Source organism: Pelobates fuscus, chromosome 5, assembly GCF_036172605.1.
Source record: "Pelobates fuscus isolate aPelFus1 chromosome 5, aPelFus1.pri, whole genome shotgun sequence".
NCBI classification, from domain to species: Eukaryota; Metazoa; Chordata; class Amphibia; order Anura; family Pelobatidae; genus Pelobates; species Pelobates fuscus.
Window position 1 is genome coordinate 219,999,444 of NC_086321.1, and position 23,103 is coordinate 220,022,546.

Below are 23,103 nucleotides of genomic sequence, written 5' to 3' on the forward strand. Positions count from 1 at the left end.
TAATTGAAAACGAGAAGAATAGAAATGACTTAGTGTCTCTAATAACCCATTTTTTCCGAGGAGAATTGCCCTCAGGATACTTCTTGTTCGACTAATTGGTGTACACAAAAAGCAGTAACAAGAGGTTACCTGATTAAAATGGGACATATCTTCAAAAAAAATAATGGACAATCTCTGGCAGATTTATATATTGAATTTTATAGGCTCTCCAATTTAAATAAACAACAATCTTCAGAGGAACTAAGAGCTTTATTAAAACAAACACAAAATTTAATTAACTTTAAAGAAGAACAAAGAATTCAAATTAATATAAACAAATTAAAAGTGAATTATTAGCATATGGGAAATAGAGCCTCTAAAAATCTTACAAAAAGATAACAAATTCACCAAGCTAGAAATAGAGTGGAAAAACTAATAGATGGAAATAATACCACTCCAACTGAAATAAGAGAAAAATTTAACCAGTATTATAGACAGTTATATAATCTCAATGATACGCCTCAACATAGTGATGTTTTAAAATATCTTGGAAACATTCAGATCCCAAAAATCTCTTCTTCAGAATTAGCGTTCCTTAATTTACCATTCACACATGCAGAAGTTCAACAACAAATTGAAAAACTACCTTGGAATAAAACTCCTGGCCCTGATGGCTTTACAAATGCTTTTTATAAATATATGATGCCAGTATTGGTTAGTCCCTTAACCGATTTGTTTAATGAGATCATTGAAAAAAAATCGGCACCCAAAGAACTACTCCAATCCAACATAATCCCTATTTTAAAGCCTAAAAAAGACCCTAATGATCCAAAAAATTACAGACCCATTGCTCTAATAAACGTTGACATGAAGATCTATTCTGCAATTATTGCCGCTAGAATAAATACTGTTATCGATAAATTGATCCACCGAGACCAAATTGGGTTTGTGCCAGGCCGCATGTCCTCTAACAATACCAGAAGAATAATAGACATATTGGACATGGCCAATAGATACGATATTCCCCTCCTGACCCTGTCTTTAGATGCTGAGAAAGCGTTCGACAGGGTCGGGTGGGGATATCTTAGGGAGACACTGACTGCGTTTGGTTTCCAGGGCAGAATTTGTAATGCAATTATGGCAGTGTACTCCAACCCTTCTGCTAGGACAGTGGGCCCTAATATTTTAGCTGGATGGTTTCCACTCCGAAATGGTACCAGACAGGGATGCCCACTGTCCCCACTTCTATATATTTTAACTCTGGAACCTTTGGCTATTGTTATAAGGAATACCGTATATACTCGAGTATAAGCCGACCCGAATATAAGCCGAGGCCCCTAATTTTTCCCCAAAAAACTGGGAAAACTTATTGACTCGAGTATAAGACTAGGGTGGGAAATGCAGCAGCTACTGGTAAATTTCTAAATAAAATTAGATCCTAAAAAAAATATATTAATTGAATATTTATTTACAGTGTGTGTATAATGAATGCAGTGTGTGCGTATGAGTGCAGCGTGTGTGTGTATGAGTGCAGCGTGTGTGTATGAGTGCAGCGTGTGTGTGTATGAGTGCAGCGTGTGTGTGTATGAGTGCAGCGTGTGTATGAGTGCAGCGTGTGTGTGTGTATGAATGCAGTGTGTGTGTGTGAGTGCAGTGTGTGTGTATGAGTGCAGTGTGTGTGTGTGTATGAATGCAGTGTGTGTGTATGAGTGCAGTGTGTGTATGAGTGCAGTGTGTGTGTGTGTATGAATGCAGTGTGTGTGTGTGAGTGCAGTGTGTGTGTATGAGTGCAGTGTGTGTGTGTATGAGTGCAGTGTGTGTATGAATGCAGTGTGTGTATGAATGCAGTGTGTGCAGGGCCGGTGCAAGTATATTTGCCCCCCCCCCATATGTCCTGACCTCCCCTCCTCCTCCCTCAGTGGTCCTTACCTCCCCAACCCCGTGTTCCTTCACCCCCCTCCCCCAGTGGTCCTGACTCACCCCTCCCCTAGTGGTCCTTACTTCCCCCTCCCCTCCCCTAGTGGTCCTTATCCCCCCCTCCCTCCCATAGTGGTCCTTATCCCCCCCTCCCTCCCATAGTGGTCCTTATCCCCCCCTCCCTCCCATAGTGTTCCTTTTCTCCCCCCCTCCCTCCCATAGTGGTCCTTATCCCACCCCCTCCCTCCGATAGTGGTCCTTATCCCTCCTCCCTTCCATAGTGGTCCTTATCCCCCCCCCTCCCTCCCATAGTGGTCCTTATCCCCCCCCCCTCCCTCCCATAGTGGTCCTTATCCCCCCCCTCCCTCCCATAGCGGTCCTTATACCCCCCCTCCCTCCCATAGTGGTCCTTATCCCACCCCCTCCCTCCCATAGTGGTCCTTATACCCCCCCCCTCCCACAGTGGTCCTTATACCCCCCTCCCTCCCATAGTGGTCCTTATACCCCTTTTTTTATTATTATTTTTTTTTATTATTATTATTATTTTTTATTATTATTTCTTATTTTATTTATATTTTTATTTATTTTTCGTCCCCCCTCCCTGCTTGATACATGGCAGGGAGGGGGGCTCTCCTTCCCTGGTGGTCCAGTGGCAGTTCAGTGGGGGGGAGAGGGGGGCTGGCAGAGCTGTAAGTTACCTGTTCTGCAGCTCCTGTCAGCTCTCTCCTCCTCTGCGCCGTCCGTTCTGCTCTTTTGTCAGCTCCCAGTGTAAATCTCGCGAGAGCCGCGGCTCTCGCGAGATTTACACTGGGAGCTGACCGAGGTGCTGACCGGACGGCGCGGAGGAGGAGAGAGCTGACAGGAGCTGCAGAACAGGTAACTTACAGCTCTGCCAGCCCCCCTCTCCCCCGGTCTGTATTATGGCAATGTAAATTGCCATAATACAGACCTTGACTCGAGTATAAGCCGAGTTGGGGTTTTTCAGCCCAAAAAATGGGCTGAAAAACTCGGCTTATACTCGAGTATATACGGTAATCATAATATCAAAGGATTCCCCATTGCACTCACCAAATTAAAAATATCCCTATATGCGGACGATGCTCTGACATCATTGACCTCCCCAGAATCATCTTTTCCCTTTCTTATGCAAGAAATAGAATCTTATAGTTTGGTTTCCAATTTCAAGCTTAATATCTCGAAATCAGTTGCCATGTATACCAACCTATCACAGAAAGTGGTTAAGAGATTATCGGACCTATATAATTTCATTTGGTATAATAAGGAAATAGAATATCTTGGGATTATTATACCGGTAGAGATTGAGGATATAATGGAGATTAATATTCTTAGAATGATCAAATAAATGAATTATAAATTACAAAAGTGGAAAAATCTGGAGACTACCTGGATTGGCAGAATTAATATCATAAACTCATATATACTGCCAAAGTGGTCCTACTTATTTTCCATGGTACCTATGAAAATTCCAAAGTCTTGGCTAAATATGATTCAATCATATTTTTCCAAGTTTATATGGAAAAACAAAAAAACGAGAATTAGTTCTAAAGTCTTGTCTAAGAGACTAACGAATGGGGGCTTAAATTTTCCTAATATTATTATTACTTATTATGCAAATATGACAAGACATATATTTTGTCTTCAAGACCCACAATTCTTCGATGAACCTTGGCATATTTTGGAGTCACAGGTCGTTATGCCCAATAAATTGTAATTTTTGATGTGGAAAGAACTACTGGGTAAATCTCAATTTTTTACGCAGATTGAATCATATATACTTGGCCAATCGTTAAACATTTGGCAAGAAATCAAAAAACTGTTGGGTTATGTAAACAAGATACCAAAGACTTGTTCTTTGGCGGTAATTGAGCAGAATGTAACTGATTTATCCTTAAATATTTGGTTTGAACACGGTATAGATATTATTTCTGATATTATGATCGACAATAGATTAATATCATTCCAACAGATCGTAGATACCTACAAATTACCATCTAGAGAAATCTTTACGTATTTAAGGATTAAACATTACTTACACTCCTCTATTATTGATAACATATCTACAATTTCAAAGTCACATCATTAGCGAATGCCCTGTTAAAAGAAATAGGTCAGATACCTATAAAGATCATAGATTACTGGGAAAAAGAACTGGACATATCAATATCAGAAAAACAATGGTGTTCTTCTATTTCTCACTTAACAAAATGTATACACGGCATAAATCTGGTAGAATGCCATTTTACATTAATATATAAATGGTACTACACTCCATCTAGACTATCTAAGATGTATCCACATTTACAGAATATATGTTGGAGGTGTGGGTCGTTTGTTGGGACATATATACATACTTGGTGGGAGTGTCCGATTGTAAAGATATTATGGTCATGGACCTTTGATATTTTGTATGAGTTGTCTCATAAAAGATTGGAACAAAATCCAGCTGTAGCGATTTTACATTATAACTGGAATTTGGACACACAAAAAACTAAATGCATAGCATCTCATTGCTTTGTGGCTGCCAAAATTATAATTGCCAGAAACTGGAAATCATCTATTCCCTTTCAAAAAAAGACATCTTATTAATCAAATTAAATTCCAACTCTCGATGGAAAATAATCTTAATAATAACATATCGAGCTCAACCCTTAAAAAAGGTATTTATAAATTGTGGTTAGATAAAGTAATATCAATCTATGAATGAAAATGGATAGTCCCCTACTATTTGTTAACTGTAATATTAATGCAATGTACTAAAGGTGGTGAAAATATGGGTAATTCTATCCCATCTTTATGACCTAATGTTAAGATGAATGCGAACTGTGGGTTTGATTTACTATTACTTACCCCTTCTATGCGTAGAAACATTGATATAGTCCTGGACGATCACGAGTTGTGCATCATTAAGATGTTTTATTGGATAGGATTATAATGTTTTTTTTGCTTAAAGGAATGACTAGAGATAGTTATCAATCTCAATGGAAAACAATTCAAGACTCAATGATGTCTACCCTAAATAACATGGCCTCCCCGCCTAACAAATCCCTGCCCATATTGAATTAACAATATGGACATCTTCTATGTTTTTTTCTTTTTTACTCCTGACTGGTGATAACTAGCTGGGATGGATCTATCTCTCAGTGTGAAGGTATGAATGAATGTGTGAAAGATGTATTTATTTCTTGGTAAGTTAGTCAAATTACGCTCTATGATGGTTTTTTTTCGATATTTTTATTATAATAGGGCAATACATTTGTGATTTGAATATGATGTAAACTAAAACCAAAATACACAAATGTTTTTGATATGTTTTTAAAAAAAAAAAAAAATACAATTAACACTTGTAAAGAAAGGATATAAAAATGCACACAACAGTTTTATAGGGGTGAATCACTTACAATGCCTACAGTTGTTTCCCAGCAAGGACCTCGAGGTACATCAGCTGGATTCAGTGGTGCTGGTATGCTCCCATTAACAGATGTGTTATAGTAGTTGTGCAGCATCCATTCTGTTTTGTTCTTTATAACCTCTTCTTCTGCTAACTGATAAATATATATTTAGAAGTGACAAGTGTATAGACTAGCAAGCTGTGGCAGTCCTTGAAAACACATTACACTTTGAATTCCAAAGCAGTGAACACAGCACTCATTGATGTAAATCAATTGTCAAGAATACAGTGATGCCAGTACCTCACCTCCTGATCTCAGACATGGGTATACATTACCTTGGCATTAAGAAATTATGACAATCATACAAAAAAAAAATGATTCACCCTCAACAATAACAATATCAATCTCCAGCACATCTACATAATGTAGTGCATCACTAAGTAGTGTTTGCGCCACAAAAGATTTCTCACAAATGTACATCTATTGGTAACAATTCTACTGGTTCAGTGTCATAATTATCTCTGTATAATCTAGTAACTACTTATGTATCTGTGTAATTTGCTAATCCATATGAATTGTCCTCGAAATTGCAAAAGTATGCAAAATAGCCAAGCTGTATAGCATCTCCAACATCTTAGTTGGATATTTTGTTGTAATTTATCTGTCTCACTATATTTCATCTTAAAGAAAAAGCCAAACACAAATGTGTACATATTAAAGTGTCAAAGCCTGTGCATTCATTTACCTTTGTATTCACATCATCAATCAAAGCCAGCAAGAATGTATATAGATTTCCGAGAAAGAGAGCAAATATACGCCCAAGTTGCCATTTTAATGCCAGTCGAGGGTGATAATTTTCCATAGCAGCAATAGTTTCAAATAGAGGAGGACAAAACATGGACAGCAGAGACATTACAATTTCTATCTGTAAAAATAAGATAATTTCAGTATCAATTAATCAATCATATATTTTTTATATAAAGAAGGATCAAATTTTGCACGTTAGAATCCTAAAAAATATTCTACAGTAATTTTCAAAAAAAATATTTTTGCTTAAAAATATAAAAGATAATTCATTGAAGTGAGAATTGAATGTGAATTAAAGGTACATTTCAAATTTAAGGTTCAAATACCCATCAAAGTTTTTTTTTTTTTTTTTAATAGACATGTGCAATTCGTTTAGGTCCGAATATAAATTCGGACAAATTTCAGCAATTCGGCTTCCGAATGTCCGAATTTCCGAAGTGCTGAACCGAATTGCTGAAGTGCCAAATTGCAGAATTACCAAATTGCAGAATTTCGGAAGTGCCGAACCGAAGTGCCAAAGTGCTTTGGATTTCTGAAAAGTGGCAAAACAAGAGAGGGAGGGAAAATTATGTGAATGATGACAGGGATCTAACCCGAACCCTACCTTTAACCCTAACCCTACCCTAACTCTAACCCTAACCCTATCCCTAACCCTAACACTAGATGTGTAAGTGGTTGTGGTGGTTAGGGTTAGGGGTAGAGGTAGGGTTAGGGGTAAGTTTAGGGATGGGGTAGGTTTAGAGGTAGAGTTAGAGTTATGGGTAGGGTTAGGAGTAGGGGTAGGGGTAGGGTTAGGGTTAGGGAATTGCCAAAGTCCTGAATTTACAAAGTCACGTATTGCCGAAGTCCCGGATTACCGAAGTCACGAATTTCGGAAGTGCAGGACTGAACTGCCAAAGTTCCGAATTGCCAAATTTTTGCCCATGCACATCCCTATTTTTTAACAAAAAGTTGCCTGACAGCTATGCTTACATTTCAGATACTCTGGCCTTAAATAATATTTTCATTCGAATTGACTTTGAATTCTCACTTCAGTAAATAACCCTGCTAGAATTCTCACTCACCTATGAGTAAACTTATGCAATGTTTCCTTCATAAACTTGCCTGATGCATTTCAGTCCTTACTAGTGTCACTGCTACTGTGTTCACCTGTAGGTCAGACCAAAGGGGTGCACTACAACTTTGTAATAAAAAATATTTTCCTGACTGGCCTGTGTCTCATAAAAACACAATTCCCACCACACAAATGCATATAGAACTTAATTCACACACAGGCCATCACACACCTCCCAACATAAGCATGCAGTCCCCACACACTTATGTACATAATCAAATTACATTTTGCAGTTAGACCAATGCATACAGTTTCAGACAAATCACAATTCTGACAAATTCTGGGCAATTGTTGATTTGTCTGAATTCCTGAACTTCTAAACACTGTATGGACGTAACATAAAGCAATTTTTTTTTCCAATGCATGGTCTATGTATTTTGTTTTGTGATTATGAATTTCAAATGCCAACTATTTGCCCTCTGGCAGCACTTAGCAGTGAGGATGTGTGTGTGTGTGTGTGTGTGTGTGTGTGTAGACTTGTTCATTCCGTTTCAAACGAATCACAATTCATAAAAAATTGGGACCCAAAACACTACAAAGACAAAATCACCTGACACAAAAATATTTCCAGATGAACCAATTTTTTTCACTGTGCACACGTCTATTCACAGCTAAATAGGAGGGAGACATTGGTTATGATTAGAAAGCTTGCTGAAGATAGGAAAGAGAGACTCTCAGATAATAGTGGTATGGAGAACAGAAAACTGAGGAATAGAGAAAGAGAAGTGACATATATTAAAGGAACCATCCACACAATATAACCACAACCAGTGGGATGTAGTGGTTATGGTGCCAGAAGGGGTCTGGCACCATAACCACTACAGCCCACTTGTTGTGGTTAAACTGTATAGTAAACTAATCTCTGTCTGGTGGGAGTTCTCAGCTCAGGTTCATGGTTTAGATCATTGGCTAAAAAGCTTCTGGCTCTCACTGCCAGCTGAGAAAAGGTACAAAACTGTGCCTGGTGGACCCCAGGTAAGGGGGAGGCACAAGGGCACTCGTGGCACCATAACTACTACAGCATGCTATAGAGGAACAGAAGCAATTTCAGAGTGAGACAGATATATAATAACAATAACAGAAAAAGACTGGGAGAAAGAATGAAGGGAGACTGGCAGAAGGAGAAAGTAGAGAGGAAAAATATTATTATTATTATTTATAAAGCACCAACAAGTACCGTAGCGCTGTACAATGGGTGAACTAATAGACACGTATTTGTAACCAGACAAGTTGGACGCACAGGAACAGAGGGATTGAGGGCCCCGCTCAATGAGCTTACATGCTAGAGAAAGTGGGGTGTAGCGACACAAACGGTAAGGGTAGGGTTGAAAAGTAGGTTTCTAGGATAGTATTTACTGAGGTCTTAGTGTTTTGTTTGATGACAGTTGCAGGAGAGGAATCAGGGTGCGGGGAGAGAAATCTCTTCACAAATTAATTGCTATGCTTTCCTAAAAAAAGTAAGTTTTTAAAGAATTTTTGAAGGAGTGGAGACTGGGTGAAAGTCTAACAGAGAGGGAATGGGCGTTCCATAGGAATGGTGCAGCTCTAGAGAAGTCTTTAATGTGAGAAAAGATACTAAGGGTGATAGGAGATACACAAGAGGCAGATAAAAACTAGTTGGGTTTTTTTGCCTAGGGAAGGAAAAACCTTTAACCTTTTGATTCTACCACTTAGTGAATCAATAATTTTAGAATACCGTGCTCCTTAATTTATATTACACATGCGTTATATAGTATCCTAACAAAGTTATGTCTGATTATATTACATTTAATTTGCCTGCATGTTTATTAGTGGAACAAAACTCTTCCACTAGAAAATAAACGCAATGCCAATTCTATTACCAAAGGTTTTCTGCGTTTGAAAACCAAATTCTATGGCAAGTGTAACTGCACTTTATCCCATTAGCAATGTTCTACCAGTCAGTCTAACTAGGATAGTTTTACTGATCATGTGATGTATTTAGTATAGAATCACAATTCAGTGAAGGCTCTTCAAGCTGGCAAGTATATATAATTGTCCATGCTCATGGAAGATATCTTGATTTTTAAAAAATGTAAAAAAAAATATTTAAGCAAATATTTTCTAATGTTTGTTTGCTTGCGGTCAGCTATTATTTGTTTTTCTCTTAGTTATGTTGACATATGTTTTTGTTTCTTGAGACAAGAAAAAGATATTAACAGCTAGCAATGTTATTCTTTAGCAGGGTGTTTTTCTGTTACACTGCTTAGAGGGAGGCAAATTAGTAGCATATATGTGCTTTTTGGGTGGTTGGGTTTTGGAGGGTTTAGTTAATCTTGGGACCTCTACCCATCATTGAGAATTTTAAATTACTTGATTTCTTGACTTTGCATTCCCTGGTCATTATGTAACTGGTCTAAGGAACCCATAGTCCCATCTTATCATCATTACACTTTACTCTACTTGCAGGTGAGTGGAGGAATGTGTGACGTCCATAACCTGTTTTATTCTCTTTACCCCATCCCTCTTGTGGTGGAGAAAAGAGCAGAGGTAATTTTCCAGGACTTAGGGTTATTATTCCCTGCCCCTCTACACAGAGGTAAAGGGAGAGAGGAAATGTATTATTATTATTATTTTTATTCATATAGCGCCAACAAATTCCGCAGCGCTTTAGAGTGGGAGGACGAACAAACATGTGGTTGTAACCAGACAAGTTGGACACACAGGAACAGAGGGGTTGAGGGCCCTCCTCAATGAACTTACATGCTAGAGGGAGTGGGGTAAAGTGACACACAAGGTAAGGATAGTATTAGACTAATGACAGTTGCAAGAGAGGAATCAGTCAGGAGCTATTAACAGTTTAAATGATGCGCTTTTATGAAGAAGTGGGTTTCTAATTATTTTTTGAAGGAGTGGAGACTGGGTGAGAATCTAACGGAGGAGGGAAGTGAGTTCCTTAACAAGTCATGAAGGCGAGCATCAGAGGTGGGAGTATGGACAGAAGATAGACGTAAGTCTTCAGCCGAGGGTAAGGGCCTAGACGGGACATGCTTGTGTATTAGGGAGGATAGATAGGTGGGAGCAGCATTATGTAGAGATTTGAAAGCAAGAACCAGAATTTTAAATTGAGCCCTATATGTTACAGGAAGTCAATGTAGGGACTGACAGAAGGATGAGGCTTGGAAGGTGCGGGCGGACAGGAAGATGAGCCTTGCCGCCGCATTCACACTTGAGGGGGGAAAGACCAGAATCTCAGCTTTGGTCTAGTTGAGTTTAAGGAAGTGGGCAGCCATCCAGTTAGAAATAGCACAGAGGCAGTCAGAGACACTAGTCAAGAGGGACGGGGAGAGATCACGAGAGGACAGGTAGATTTGCATGTCATCCACATATAAATGATATTGGAAGCAAAAGGAGCTAATGAGTTTACCAAGGGAGGCAGTATAGATATAGAACAGTAGGGGACCAATGACTGAACCTGGGGGGACACCAACAGAGAGGAGTTGGGAAGAAGAAGCAGAGCCAGAGAAAGAAACATTGAAAGAGTGCTGGGAGAGGTAGGAGGAGCACCAGGAGAGAGCAATATCTTGTAGACCAATATTGTGTAGGATGAGAAGAAGCTGTTGATGATCAACAGTGTCAAAAGCCGCAGAAAGGTCAAGGAGAATTAGTATAGAGTAGTGACCACAAGATTTTGCAGCGAGTAGATCATTGGCTACTTTGGTCAGTGCCGTTTCCATAGAGTGCTTAGTGTGGAAACCAGACTGAAGTGGGTCTAGCAGAGAGTTGGACTCGAGGAAGTCTGTCAATCTCGCATACACAACTCTTTCAAGGATCTTGGATGCGAAAGGCAGTAGCGAGAGTTAGGGTCAAGGTTGGGCTTCTTTAGAATTGCATGTTTGAAGGGCAATGGAAATATGCCAGAGGAGAGAAAGAGATTGAGAATTTTAGTGAGAGGTAGAGAAAGGGAAGAAGACAGAGTATGGATGAGATGCGAGGGAATTGGATCTAGAGAGCAGGTGGTGGGGCGGGAGGACTGGAGCAGAGCAGAAACCTCTTCTGCTGTAGCAGGTGTGAATGAACATAGAACAGCAGAGGGAGTGAGGTTAGGGGAAGTATTGTAAGGGGAAGAAGAAAGATAAGAGATATCTTCTCTGATTGTAGAGATCTTGTCAGTGAAGTGAGTTGCAAAGTATGAGGCGGTCAAGTTAGTAGGTGGAGGAGGAACAATAGGGTGAAGAAGAGAGTTAAATGTGCGAAATAGTAATTTGGGTTCGCAGGAGAGTGTGGTTATGAGGGTATTGAAGTATTTTACTTTTGCAGAGAAAAGAGCCAAACTGTATGAAAGGAGCATAAATGTATAGTGGAAGAAGTCAGACGCACAATGAGACTTTCTCCAAAAGCGTTCAGCAGTTCTGGAGCATTTTTGGAGGTATCGGGGCATTGTGGTGTGTCAAGGTTGTTGTTGGGGGCGCTTGTGGTGTTTAAATGTAGGAGGTGCCATGATGTCTAGTTGAAAGGAAAGGGTGGAATTGTAGAAGGAGGTTGCAGAGCTAGGACAGGTGAGGTTTGAGATAGGTAAAAGAAGAGTTTGGAGATTAGTGGAGAAATGCTCAAGGTCAGGCGATTTCTGTAAGATTGATGTTCTGATGGTGGTGTCAATTGGGTTTTAGGTATGCTGATGTCAAAAGTCAGCAGATGGTGGTCAGATAGAGGAAAAGGAATATTGGAGAAATTAGAGGCTGTACAGAGATTGGTGAAGGCAAATTCAAGAGTGTTTCCCGCTGTATGGGTTGCTAAATTGGACCATTGCATAGGTCCAAAGGAGGAGGTTACAGAGAGCAGACGAGAGGCATCAGTGCAATTGGAGTTGTTGATTGGGATATAAGGGAAGGAGTGCTAGATGAGAGGATGTGGGGAAGCCAGGAATAAAAAGTGCTCAATGAATAGCTTAGGATGACCGGGGGCATGGTAGATGATAGCAATTCTTAAAGTGACACCCATAACCTGTTTTATTCTCTTTACCCCATCCCTATTGTGGTGGAGAAATGAGCAGAGGTCATTTTCCAGAACTTAGGGTTATTTTTCCCTGCCAGACTACACAGAGGTAAAGGGAGAGAGGAAACTGATGCACTAGGTTTACACCCAGTCAATCACTGGGTCCAGGGGACCAGAAATATTATTTAGTTTTTTTAAATCTCCCACCCAATGTATCAAATGTATACATGCACATTTGTAATTATTATTGTGATTGTTATTTTAGTTCTAGTACTATGGACAAAAGCAATAACAATGCTTTGCTGTTTGAGGCTATAATTGATCATTTATGTTATGTGATTTCCCCAGTGTCACACGAAACTAGCACATTCACCAGGATAAATATACACTGCAAATGGCAAGTTAGGCAAATGCTAGTGATAATTAGCATGTATTTTTTCTGATTTATATTTTTATGCTTTTATTAAATATAGCATATTCATTCTAATATTTAACATATTACAGAGGAAACAAGCTAATTGCTTGTCATAGAGCAGAAAATAGAATATAAAGTGGATAGCGCACTAGAAAACCAAAAGTGTGTACTAGAATGTTTATACACAAATTGAAAATAAATAAATGCATATACTGTGACGGAACGCTGGCACTCCGACTGAGTACCTCCGCCAATCGATGCTCCTAGTGCTCGCTGAGGACTCCAAGCACTCCAATCGACACCATCAGCACTGCAGACCTTACTTCCACCGATACAGCTGCGCCAGGGTCTCGCCGTCTCCACCCACCCTGGATCCACGACCAGGATCCAGCTCTCAGTGGGTGACCCTCTCCTAAATTCAGAGAGCGTAGCAGGAACAAATCAAGCTCTTGCAAGAGCTGACTCTGGGGAGTATGTGATTATAGCAATCCCCAGAGTGTAGTTATCCCATCCCCCAAGCATGAGCCAAGGCTTCAAGAAAGGTTCAAGATGATCTGACTTTAATTAACACACACAGACTTGTATGCAAGTCCCTATGCAAGGGGACATCCCACAGGGAGGGACAACATGTAACCAATCCCGTACAGCAAAACAAAAGGCACACCCAGCACAAACACATAAAATCCTCCCCTCTGCCTGTGATATAATTACTGAACACAATGAGTTAATGTAATTTATCACAGGCAGGAAAAATATACTTTTTACAGCATATTCATAACTTCTAAAATATACATCACATTCACATAAAAATATTATTATTTATTATTATATATTCACAATCAATCCATTCAGTGGAACAACATATCAAAAAATGGCATGAATCAGACCAGGGGTTCAGAAGTTAGTAAAGTATCTTTTGGGACCTGGCTGGCAGCATGGCTATCTGGCCCAAACCGGTTTTACAGAGCCCTCTATCCTGGAGACAATGGGGAAAATAATCCATTTATATCCAGGGATAGAGGCAGACTCCATTGAGCACATGTTACCTGTAAAACACAAAAGGATACAAAAATACATAACTCCTATCATACTGAATTGAACGGGCCAAATCTCCCAGGGTCCATAGTCACAGGGCAAGAGTCCTCTCCAGGCCCAAGTGGCGAAGGGCACTTCGTCACATATACCATAGAACATGCTATAAAGGAGATCTTTATCCAGATGCCTCTGAAAAGAATAAAACTCATATAGGACAATATCGTACTGGTAAATATCCCAATTTCAAATATGTAAATACAAATGGTTAAATATCCTACTCACATTTTAATGAGCCTGCATTCAGACTGGCTCAAGTATGTAGGCATGAGTAGGATATATAGATCAAATCCTTCAATTGATGTATTCCTCCCCGATATATTTGGGTATTGAAGAGCAAAAAAAAAATAGATATTAGATATTAGGAAAAAGATCCAAACATTTATTACAAACAAAAATAGTAAATTCTTACATTCAAGAAGTGTGAAATCAGCACAATCCGCACAACGCGTTTCGGCTGGATGCCTTCATCAGGTCATACAAAACATATTTTACTTGCCCCCTCTTTTAAACCCCACATTCACAGCAAAAATTCATTAAACCCCGCCCACATTCATTGCGTCGCGTCACTTCCGGTTTCGGTTGTTCCGTCTTTATTTCTCTTCCGTCTTCTTGTTACGCCAGGAAGTGTCCCACTTGATTAAGGTGGTCTCTTCTTCACATTATTCATTTTATCAATGTCCTTCAATTATAATACCGGAAGTATTCCGGCGGCCATTTTCGAAGTGGTAAATATGTGATATATAGGTGGGCAAGTGAAACATAAAAAGAAATACATATAAAATATCAGTGTTATCAATAAAATATAAACACAGATCACAATATTAATGGTATTTATAAAAACATATATACCTTTGCCACACCCATATCTACCTTTGCCACAACCAGCACCGGGCACTACAAAAGTCTTCTTGGAGTGCAAGCTACTACAATGTATATATATATATATATATATATATATATATATATATATTGTTAAAATATGTGCATACCCTCCACCATTATTAGAAGGCTAAAGCACAATTAAATATAATTAAAAATCTCAAAATCAATGTTCATTCCAAGAGGGTATAAGGTGTCTAGCTCAAAGATCCACCTCATCTCTGTTTTATTAAAAATCGTAATAAAATCACCCCCCCTCCATGGTTTTTTAACCCTTTGGATGCCAATAAAATGAAGGTGTTTAGGATCTCCATTATGTTTTTGTGCAAAATGTGCAGATATGGAGTAGTTCAATATTTTATTTTTAATGTTTCTAATATGCTCTCCTATTCTTATTTTCAGTGGTCTGGTGGCTCTACCAACATATTGTAATAAACAACTGCATGAAAGGAGATAGATGACATTGTTCATTGTTATGATTAAAGAACATTGATTAAATGAATAATGTGAAGGAGAGACCACCCTAATCAAGTGGGACACTTCCTGGTGTAACACGAAGTCGGAAGAGAAATAAAGATGGAACAACCGAAATCGGAAGTGACGCGACGCAATGAATGTGGGCGGGGTTTAATTAATTTTTGCCGCGAATGTGGGGTTTAAAAGAGGGGGCAAGTGAAATATGTTTTGTATTCACCTGATGAAGGCGTCCAGCCGAAACGCGTTGTGCTGATTGTGCTGATTTCACACTTCTCGGATGTAAGAATTTACTATTTTTGTTTGTAATAAATGTTTGGATCTTTTTCCTAATATAAATTTTTTTGCTCTTCAATACCCAAATATATCGGGGAGGAACACATCAATTGAAGGATTTGATCAATATATCCTACTCATGCCTATATACTTGAGCCAGTTTGAATGCAGGCTCATTAAAATGTGAGTAGGATATTTAACCATTTGTATATACATATTTGAAATTGGGATATTTACCAGTACGATATTGCCCTATATGAGTTTTATTATTTTCAGAGGCATCTGGATAAAGATCTCCTTTATAGCATGCTCTATGGTATATGCATTTATTTATTTTCAATTTGTGTATAAATATTCTAGTACACACTTTTGATTTTCTAGTACGCTTTCCACTTTTTATTCTTTTTTCTGCTCTATGCTTTTTTGTGAAATTGTATGGTTGATTTCACTGTGGTTTTAGCAGCACACTGTAGCGCCATATTACCACCACTCTTTCCCTTTTCTAATTGCTTGTCATACCTAACATTATTGTTTAGAACCAACTTTATAAACTGCCTAGCCACACCTAAAGCAAAAGTCATTTAATGAATCAAACCTCATTGTTCTGATACCAAGTTGTAGTTTCCAGCTTCTTAAATTCTTGTGATCTCTTCATAACAAAGTAAATCAGATAGCCACTTCCTCCCAGACACATTGTAATCAAAATATTGGCCACAATTATTAGGAAACGTCTTAGGTGAATATTTTCTTCTTTTGTATTTTCCTGCTCATCCACAATTGATTCCTGTTGTGAAAACATAAATAGGGATTAACCCCATTCAGGACGGAGTCAATAGTGCACGTTCTGATCAAAACAAAACGTAAACAAAAACTGGAATTTGCGCTATATGTCTGTTCACCCGTAGTTCCCCTCTTTCAAATTATATGCACCCACACTTATTTTATTCAGGAGAAACAGGGCTTTAATCTATCATTAACTATTCATATATGGAACATAATTTATTATGAATAAAATTTAAAAAACTGAGAAAATAAGATTTTTTTTTAAATTTGCATTTCCGTCTGACATTTTAACTGTGAATGTCATAACACGTTGCACATATTTGTAATCAGCGATGTCTCACGAGTACAACAGTACCCCCCATTAACAGGTTTTATGTTGTTTTGGAAAGTTACAGGGTCAAATATAGAACGTTCAATTTTCAAATTGAAATTTTCCAGATTAGTAATGTTACCTTTGAGACGGTGTGGTAGCCACATAGTCACAAACACTGGCCAAAGTTAGCGTTCATATTTGTTTTTGTGTGAAAAAAGCAAAAAACTAATATTCGGCCAGTGTTTGTGACTAAGTGGCTACTAAGAAAGACTGGACATACCCCACTTGCAATACCTAGGGTTGTCTACTTTTGCAAATGGTATGCCATCATGGGGGTAATTCTCATTCCTGGGCTACCATACGCTCTCAAAGGCAACATAACCAATCTGGCAAATTTCAATGTGAAAAAAATGAAAAGCCTTATATGTGACTCTCTAACTTTCCAAAACACCATAAAACCTGTACATGGGGGGTACTGTTATTCTCGGGAGACTTCACTAAACACAAATATTAGTGTTTTAAAACCGTAAAACATATTACAACAATAATATAGACCATAAAAGTGCTGTTCGCTTGTAAAAAATGCGAAAAACGTCACTTTTACTTAAAATATCATCGTTGTAATACAATTTACCAGTTTGAAACACTAATATTTGAGTTCAGCAAAGTCTCCCGAGTAAAACAGTACCCCCTGTGTACAGGTTTTATGGTGTCTTGGAGAGTTACAGGGTCAAATATAGTGCTTGCGAATTAAATTCTCTGCACTTTCTCCCTGTGTTGTCAGTCATGTCAATCAAATTGTAATTAATCAAATCACATAATTACGTTAAAAGATGATTTAAATATACACGTAGAATTTTAATATATATGCATTTATAGGTATTTAAATTCTACGTGTATACTAATGTAATCTTTTATGTAATTATATGTATTTATCTATATATATATATTTTAGGTTATTTGTATTTTATATATATAGATAGATATATATGGAATGTCATTATAAGTGTATTTTGTTACCGATATATATATTAATAACAAAATACAGTTAGAATGAAATTACATATGCAATATAGTTACATAGTTACATAGTTACATAGTTACATAGCTGAAAAGAGACTTGCGTCCATCAAGTTCAGCCTTCCTCACATATGCTTTTGCTGTTGATCCAAAAGAAGGCAAAAAACCCAGTCTGAAGTGCTTCCAATTTTGCAACAAACTAGGAAAAAATTATTTCTTGACCCTATATAATTTATATTAAATTTTGTTTCAATATTTTATTTATTTATTTTATTATTTTATTTATTTATTATTTTAATTATCCGTATTTATATATAATATATGTACATCTATTATATATATAATATATATACATATTATATATATGTAACGTCATTCTAAGTGTATTTTAATATTAATATATATACTTATATTAATATTAAAATACACTTTGTATGACGTTACATATATATATATATATATATGTATATATATATTATATATATATATAATATATATATACATATTATATATATATAAAAATATATTTAATTTATTTTTAAACATGTTTTTTTTTTTTTTTTTTTTCTTCCTACCAGCAGGGGGACTGTCTGATATTTTAGACAGTCCCCCTGCTGGCAGATCCATAGCCAGCTATAGGGGGCCATGTGATCGCTCTTTGAGAGCGATCACATGGCCCCCGGGGGCCTCATTTGCCAGAGGGGGGCTGCCTGGGCTCTCAGGCAGCCCCCCAGAAGAGGATCGCGGCGGAGGTGAGTACACCTCACCTACTGGGGCTGCAAGCCGTTACGACGTACCATGCCATCGCAACGGCTTTAAAGCCCATTTAATGCAGGACGGCATGGTACGTCGTAACGGCGTTAAGGGGTTAAAATGATCATACATAATCAATCTGAATTTACAGATTTTTCAGTGCAGCAACAAATGTCATATGGAACATAATTTATAATTAGGAAAGGCACCAATATGTGATTATTTGACAACTTTTTATTTTATTCGATAATCTATTAAGGACGTTCAAACATTCCTTTTTTTAATTTTAATTTATATTCTCTGAAGAATTGTCTACACTGGAAAGTATTGAATTAGGTCCTACAGATGTATGCAATATATTGAATGATTATAATAAAAGAATCTAAATTCTTAACTATGTAGTTTGTATTCTTTATTGTGCGATACTCATGAGTAAGAAAATAAGAAAAATAAACTGCAATTTATTTTCATGACTGAATTACTATCCAATGTAACTGAATGATGATAAGAAAAAGTGTTCCAGCACTACAAACCCAGTGATGTGATGAATATCACTCAGTAGTAGGTATAACATCCATGTTTATTTCACTAAGGGAACACTTCAGTACTCAAATCGTGAAGAAAGTAGAAATGACTGTTTATTAGATACACCCCAATTAATATAATTCATTGGGGGAGTATCTTAAAATAGCTTGCAAAGACTACACTTATTTCAATCTCCTCACAGCAAAAAAGTCTTATTGAGAAGCCTCTGAAGCTCTTCCTGTGTGCACATGTATGTGCCTGCAGTATGCACACATCGGCTTGTGTGTGCACTTACAGCATTCTGATCTCAGAAGGTTGTATGCAGGGAGAGGCAGGCATGCTCAAATAGAGCATGCCCGTTACTTCCATTAGATCAGGGGAGCTTTTTTATTGACACCCTGGGGACTTTTCATTAATTATTTGTAAAACTAACTTTTATGAACTGGCATTATATTGGGATACTCATCATCCATAAAGCACTTTAGAAAGCTGAAGAGCTTTGTAGGTGTGGAGTGGTCCTTTAAATAAAGCAGTCTAGCAGCCAAAACGTAATACATTACAACATAAAGGATTATTATTATTATTACCATTTATATAGCGCCAACACATTCCGTAGCGCTTTACAATATTATGAAAGGAGGGATTTAACTATAAATAGGACAATTACAAGAAAACTTACAGGAACGATAGGTTGAAGAGAACCCTGCTCAAACAAGCTTACATTCTATACGAGGTGGAGTGTAAAACATAATAGGACAGGAATTCACAATCAAGTAAGGTGGGAGTGAGGCAGAGCTGGAGGAGAGAGTAGAGTGCTGCCCTTTAGGAGAGAGCAAGAGACAGGTATGTAAGGTAGAGGTTACTCTGGGAGGCCATAAGCTTTCCTAAAGAGATGGGTTTTAAGGCACTTCTTAAAAGATGCAAGACTAGAGGAGAGTCTGATGGTGGTAGGCAGGCTATTCCATAGGAAGGGAACAACGGACAGGAGATGGTCATGGGCTTAGTCACTAATCCATGATTCAAAATAAATTGTCTTTGCGATTTTACAGGCATTATGGCTGCAAACAGTGAATAAATATTGCTTTTTGCATTAGTAACTTGCCACTTATGACATGTTTTTGCCGACATTATGCAAACTCTGCATTTACATCTTAGAAAAATATCTGCTGCAAGGGGTTACTTACGAAATGTGTTGATCTGCAAGTGCCTCTTCTAATTAGTCTGTAACTTACATTGACAATGTCTAATTCACAAAGTTATTTACGCTGGTCTCCAGTTAGTATGTCAAGACTTTTGTTTATAAAAAAATAATTTATCATTTTTTATGTTATGTTATACTTTGTTCAAATCAAAGTTGCTGTTCAACATACCTTTCTAACTATTTGTTTTTACCTTGAATATAGTTGTTATTGAAGCAAATTTGTTATCTGCTGTTTCTGGGTTGCCTATTAGATAATCCCAACTTGTAAACATTTTCCAGCTGAATATGTAATTGTCATCCCCGTCACCTGTAGTTTCATTTATATTCTTTGCCATTCTACATCAGAGACATAAAGAAAAGGAAAATATACACAATTGGATACATTACATGTTAAAATTTTAATTGTGTATTGTTTATTTATATATCATATATCTACATGCCATAAATTACATCAAATCAAGTCTTTACTTTTTCTTATAGGACTGCATATTTAAAACACACACACACACACACACACACACACAATAAAGTAGGCTACATACTTACACTCGTATGATAACTATTAGACTGTATCCAAAAACACCAGCACCAGCAAGAAAATATGCCAGTGGAAGCCTGTATTGTAGAAATCCAATGGTTCTCTGATTATTGTAATATCCATAAAAAAGAGGTGAATATTTTAACATTCCCTAAGAGCAAAAAGTAAAAAGCAATTAAGAATGGGTTTAATTTAGTACAGTGGGTAGGATAACCCTTTTTTTTTTTTTTTTTTAGGAAAAACACAAATGATGTGTTATCTTATGGAATTATTGCTGAATATTTAACATTCTTAAAAACGGTTTCTTCTAAGTACCAGATTTATTTTAATATAAAACCATATAATGTCTTCCAACATAATATTTGAGGGAAATGGAAATACCTTACAGAAGAACAACTGTAGATATTCAATTATTTAATTATATATTATATTATTTAACCCATTGACATTTCAAAGCAGCAAGTTCTTAGTACAGGTAGACTCTACAAAAGGACAAACAAAATGTCCAAAGGGCGAAGCATAGATACCTTTTCACTCTGGTCTATATTTAACCAAAAATAACAAAAATGGGTAAAAGGTATGTTACTATAGTACCAAAATAAAAACAAAACCATCAACCTTTCCTATTATATAGACCTCAACCACTGATGCCCACAAATCAGTGGGAAGTATAAAGGGATAAATGAAGCAAAAGATCAGAAACACTAAATGGATGCTAGTGCATCACAGTGCTACTGGCATTTACTGAAGGGTATGTTAAATGACAGACAATTTTGATCTACGACACTTTCTCAGTGCATTGTGTCCTTCATAACGATTGAGTTTGGCTATTTAAAAAAAAAAAAGTGCACATGTTTATTTTGCCCTCTTGCAAAGTATATTAGAATGGTTAGGAAAGCCTGGGATGTAGTATTTGGCATTGTGCTAATAATATTTGGTGACCTCTAAACCACAGTTTAAGCTTCCCAAGTGGAATGCCTGCAGCGTAAAACACAAGCTTACAGTTACTTAAAAACACATAATAATAATGTATTGTATTTTTGATGTCCAGAAATAACACTTCATGCACTTGTTTAGAATGCTAAAGGTTATAAACAAGATCATTAAACATTAGAATCAGATGGAATCAGACTAAATTAATATTGTCATTTGGGGAAGCTCAAGAAGGTGTTAGTGTGATGAGTAAAGAGGTAGGGAGCAGAGATCAAAGGGAGGAATAAGAAGCCCCTATGAGTGGCTGGTTAGAGGAATTACTGCTGAGGCGCAGAAAAGGCTTAAATATGGAAGGTCAAGGAAGGCATTTGTTAAGAGGTGTGTTATAAGAAGATTTTGAAGAAAATGAGAGAGAAAGAGAGAGAGAGAGATGGGTTACTTCATGTATAGAGAGAGATAGGAGATAGGATTAAGACATTCTGTTTTGAAATGCTTGAGCATAAATTAAACCATAATGGATAATGGGATTTATCACACTCAGGCAATGGAAGAAACAACAAGCTTCATCCTCAATTAAATTGTGGCGGCCTCCCTGATGAGAAAAAGGGTTTCGCCGCCAGAGATGTTCTTTTCCCCCTAGTGAGAGGGATGCTGTAGAGCAGAGCAGGAACAGCTCTTAAAAGAGCTAGTGATTATAGCAATTCAAATAACAATCCCAAGAGCAGGCAGTATATAATTCCCCTACAAGCACGAGACGAGGCTCTGTGTTGTGGAAACAGGAACTGATTTTAATGGTGCCACACTTGGCCTTATATAACAATCCTCATGCAAGGGGTACGCTCACGTGGATCTTGTTGGGGATTACAACACAAAGTCACAGACCAATCATAACAGTGTTTAAATGCATGACACTCCCGTAACAAACATACAATCCCTCCCCTCTGCCTGGGAGATAATTGAGTCAGATACTGTATTAACTCAATTATCTCCAGGCATAAAAAAACATACATTTTTATAAAACCCCAAAAGTACCCCAAAACACATAAAATCCCCCAAATTGCATCCCCTGATAGCCCTGATCTGGGTGACCAACATATCCAAAAACCACCCATATCAGAATTTTATGAAAGTCACATTATGACCGACCGCATGCACGCATGGTCGCATGCATGCATGGTCGCATGCACGCATGGTCCCATGCCCAAAACAGTTCCAGAGAATAAGGCTGTGCGGTCGGTCTAATTCGGGAAATCAAAGTGTAATTAAAAAAAAAACAATGTAGTTCGTATGGCACTTAGTCTATGTCTCTCCTTTGGGAGTTTGTTCTTACCGAACGCTGTTCGACTCCTTTTCGAATAGCCGAACATCCATGGAAGGTAAATAGTTAGCGGTGATCGTGCCATCGAGTGTCCGATTTGAGTTCCATGAACTCGAAACCAAACACCGCTCATTGTACTCGCAGCTTAAGATGGCCGCTGCCACGTGTTCGAAGTGCAGCTTTAGGAGTTCGAAGTACTGCTTCACAAACAGTATTTTTAACACAGGGGTCATAGTCATAGGGTGATCTGTCACAATAATATTGGTGGATTATTTGAAGTTTGTTCTAGCTGTATTGAATCATTTGGAACGCTTATTAAATTGAGTCCTTAGGTGGATGATTTAATATTTTTGGAAAAAACTACAGAATATTTTTTTCAAAATGTTAAATTATCAAAAAT

General features: G+C 37.6%; 1 protein-coding gene across 1 annotated transcript in view; it reads right to left on the reverse strand.

Moving 5' to 3' along the window:
• Positions 1-23,103, reverse strand: part of LOC134612181 (transmembrane channel-like protein 2-B) — a 167,218-nt gene that overhangs the window by 100,899 nt on the left and 43,216 nt on the right. The window contains exons 9-13 of the mRNA XM_063456537.1: positions 20,461-20,603; positions 20,106-20,250; positions 15,915-16,103; positions 6,052-6,231; positions 5,316-5,459 (exon numbers count right to left, since the gene is read on the reverse strand). Coding sequence (XP_063312607.1) covers positions 5,316-5,459; positions 6,052-6,231; positions 15,915-16,103; positions 20,106-20,250; positions 20,461-20,603 — 801 coding nt within the window. The remainder of the gene's footprint in view (positions 1-5,315; positions 5,460-6,051; positions 6,232-15,914; positions 16,104-20,105; positions 20,251-20,460; positions 20,604-23,103) is intronic.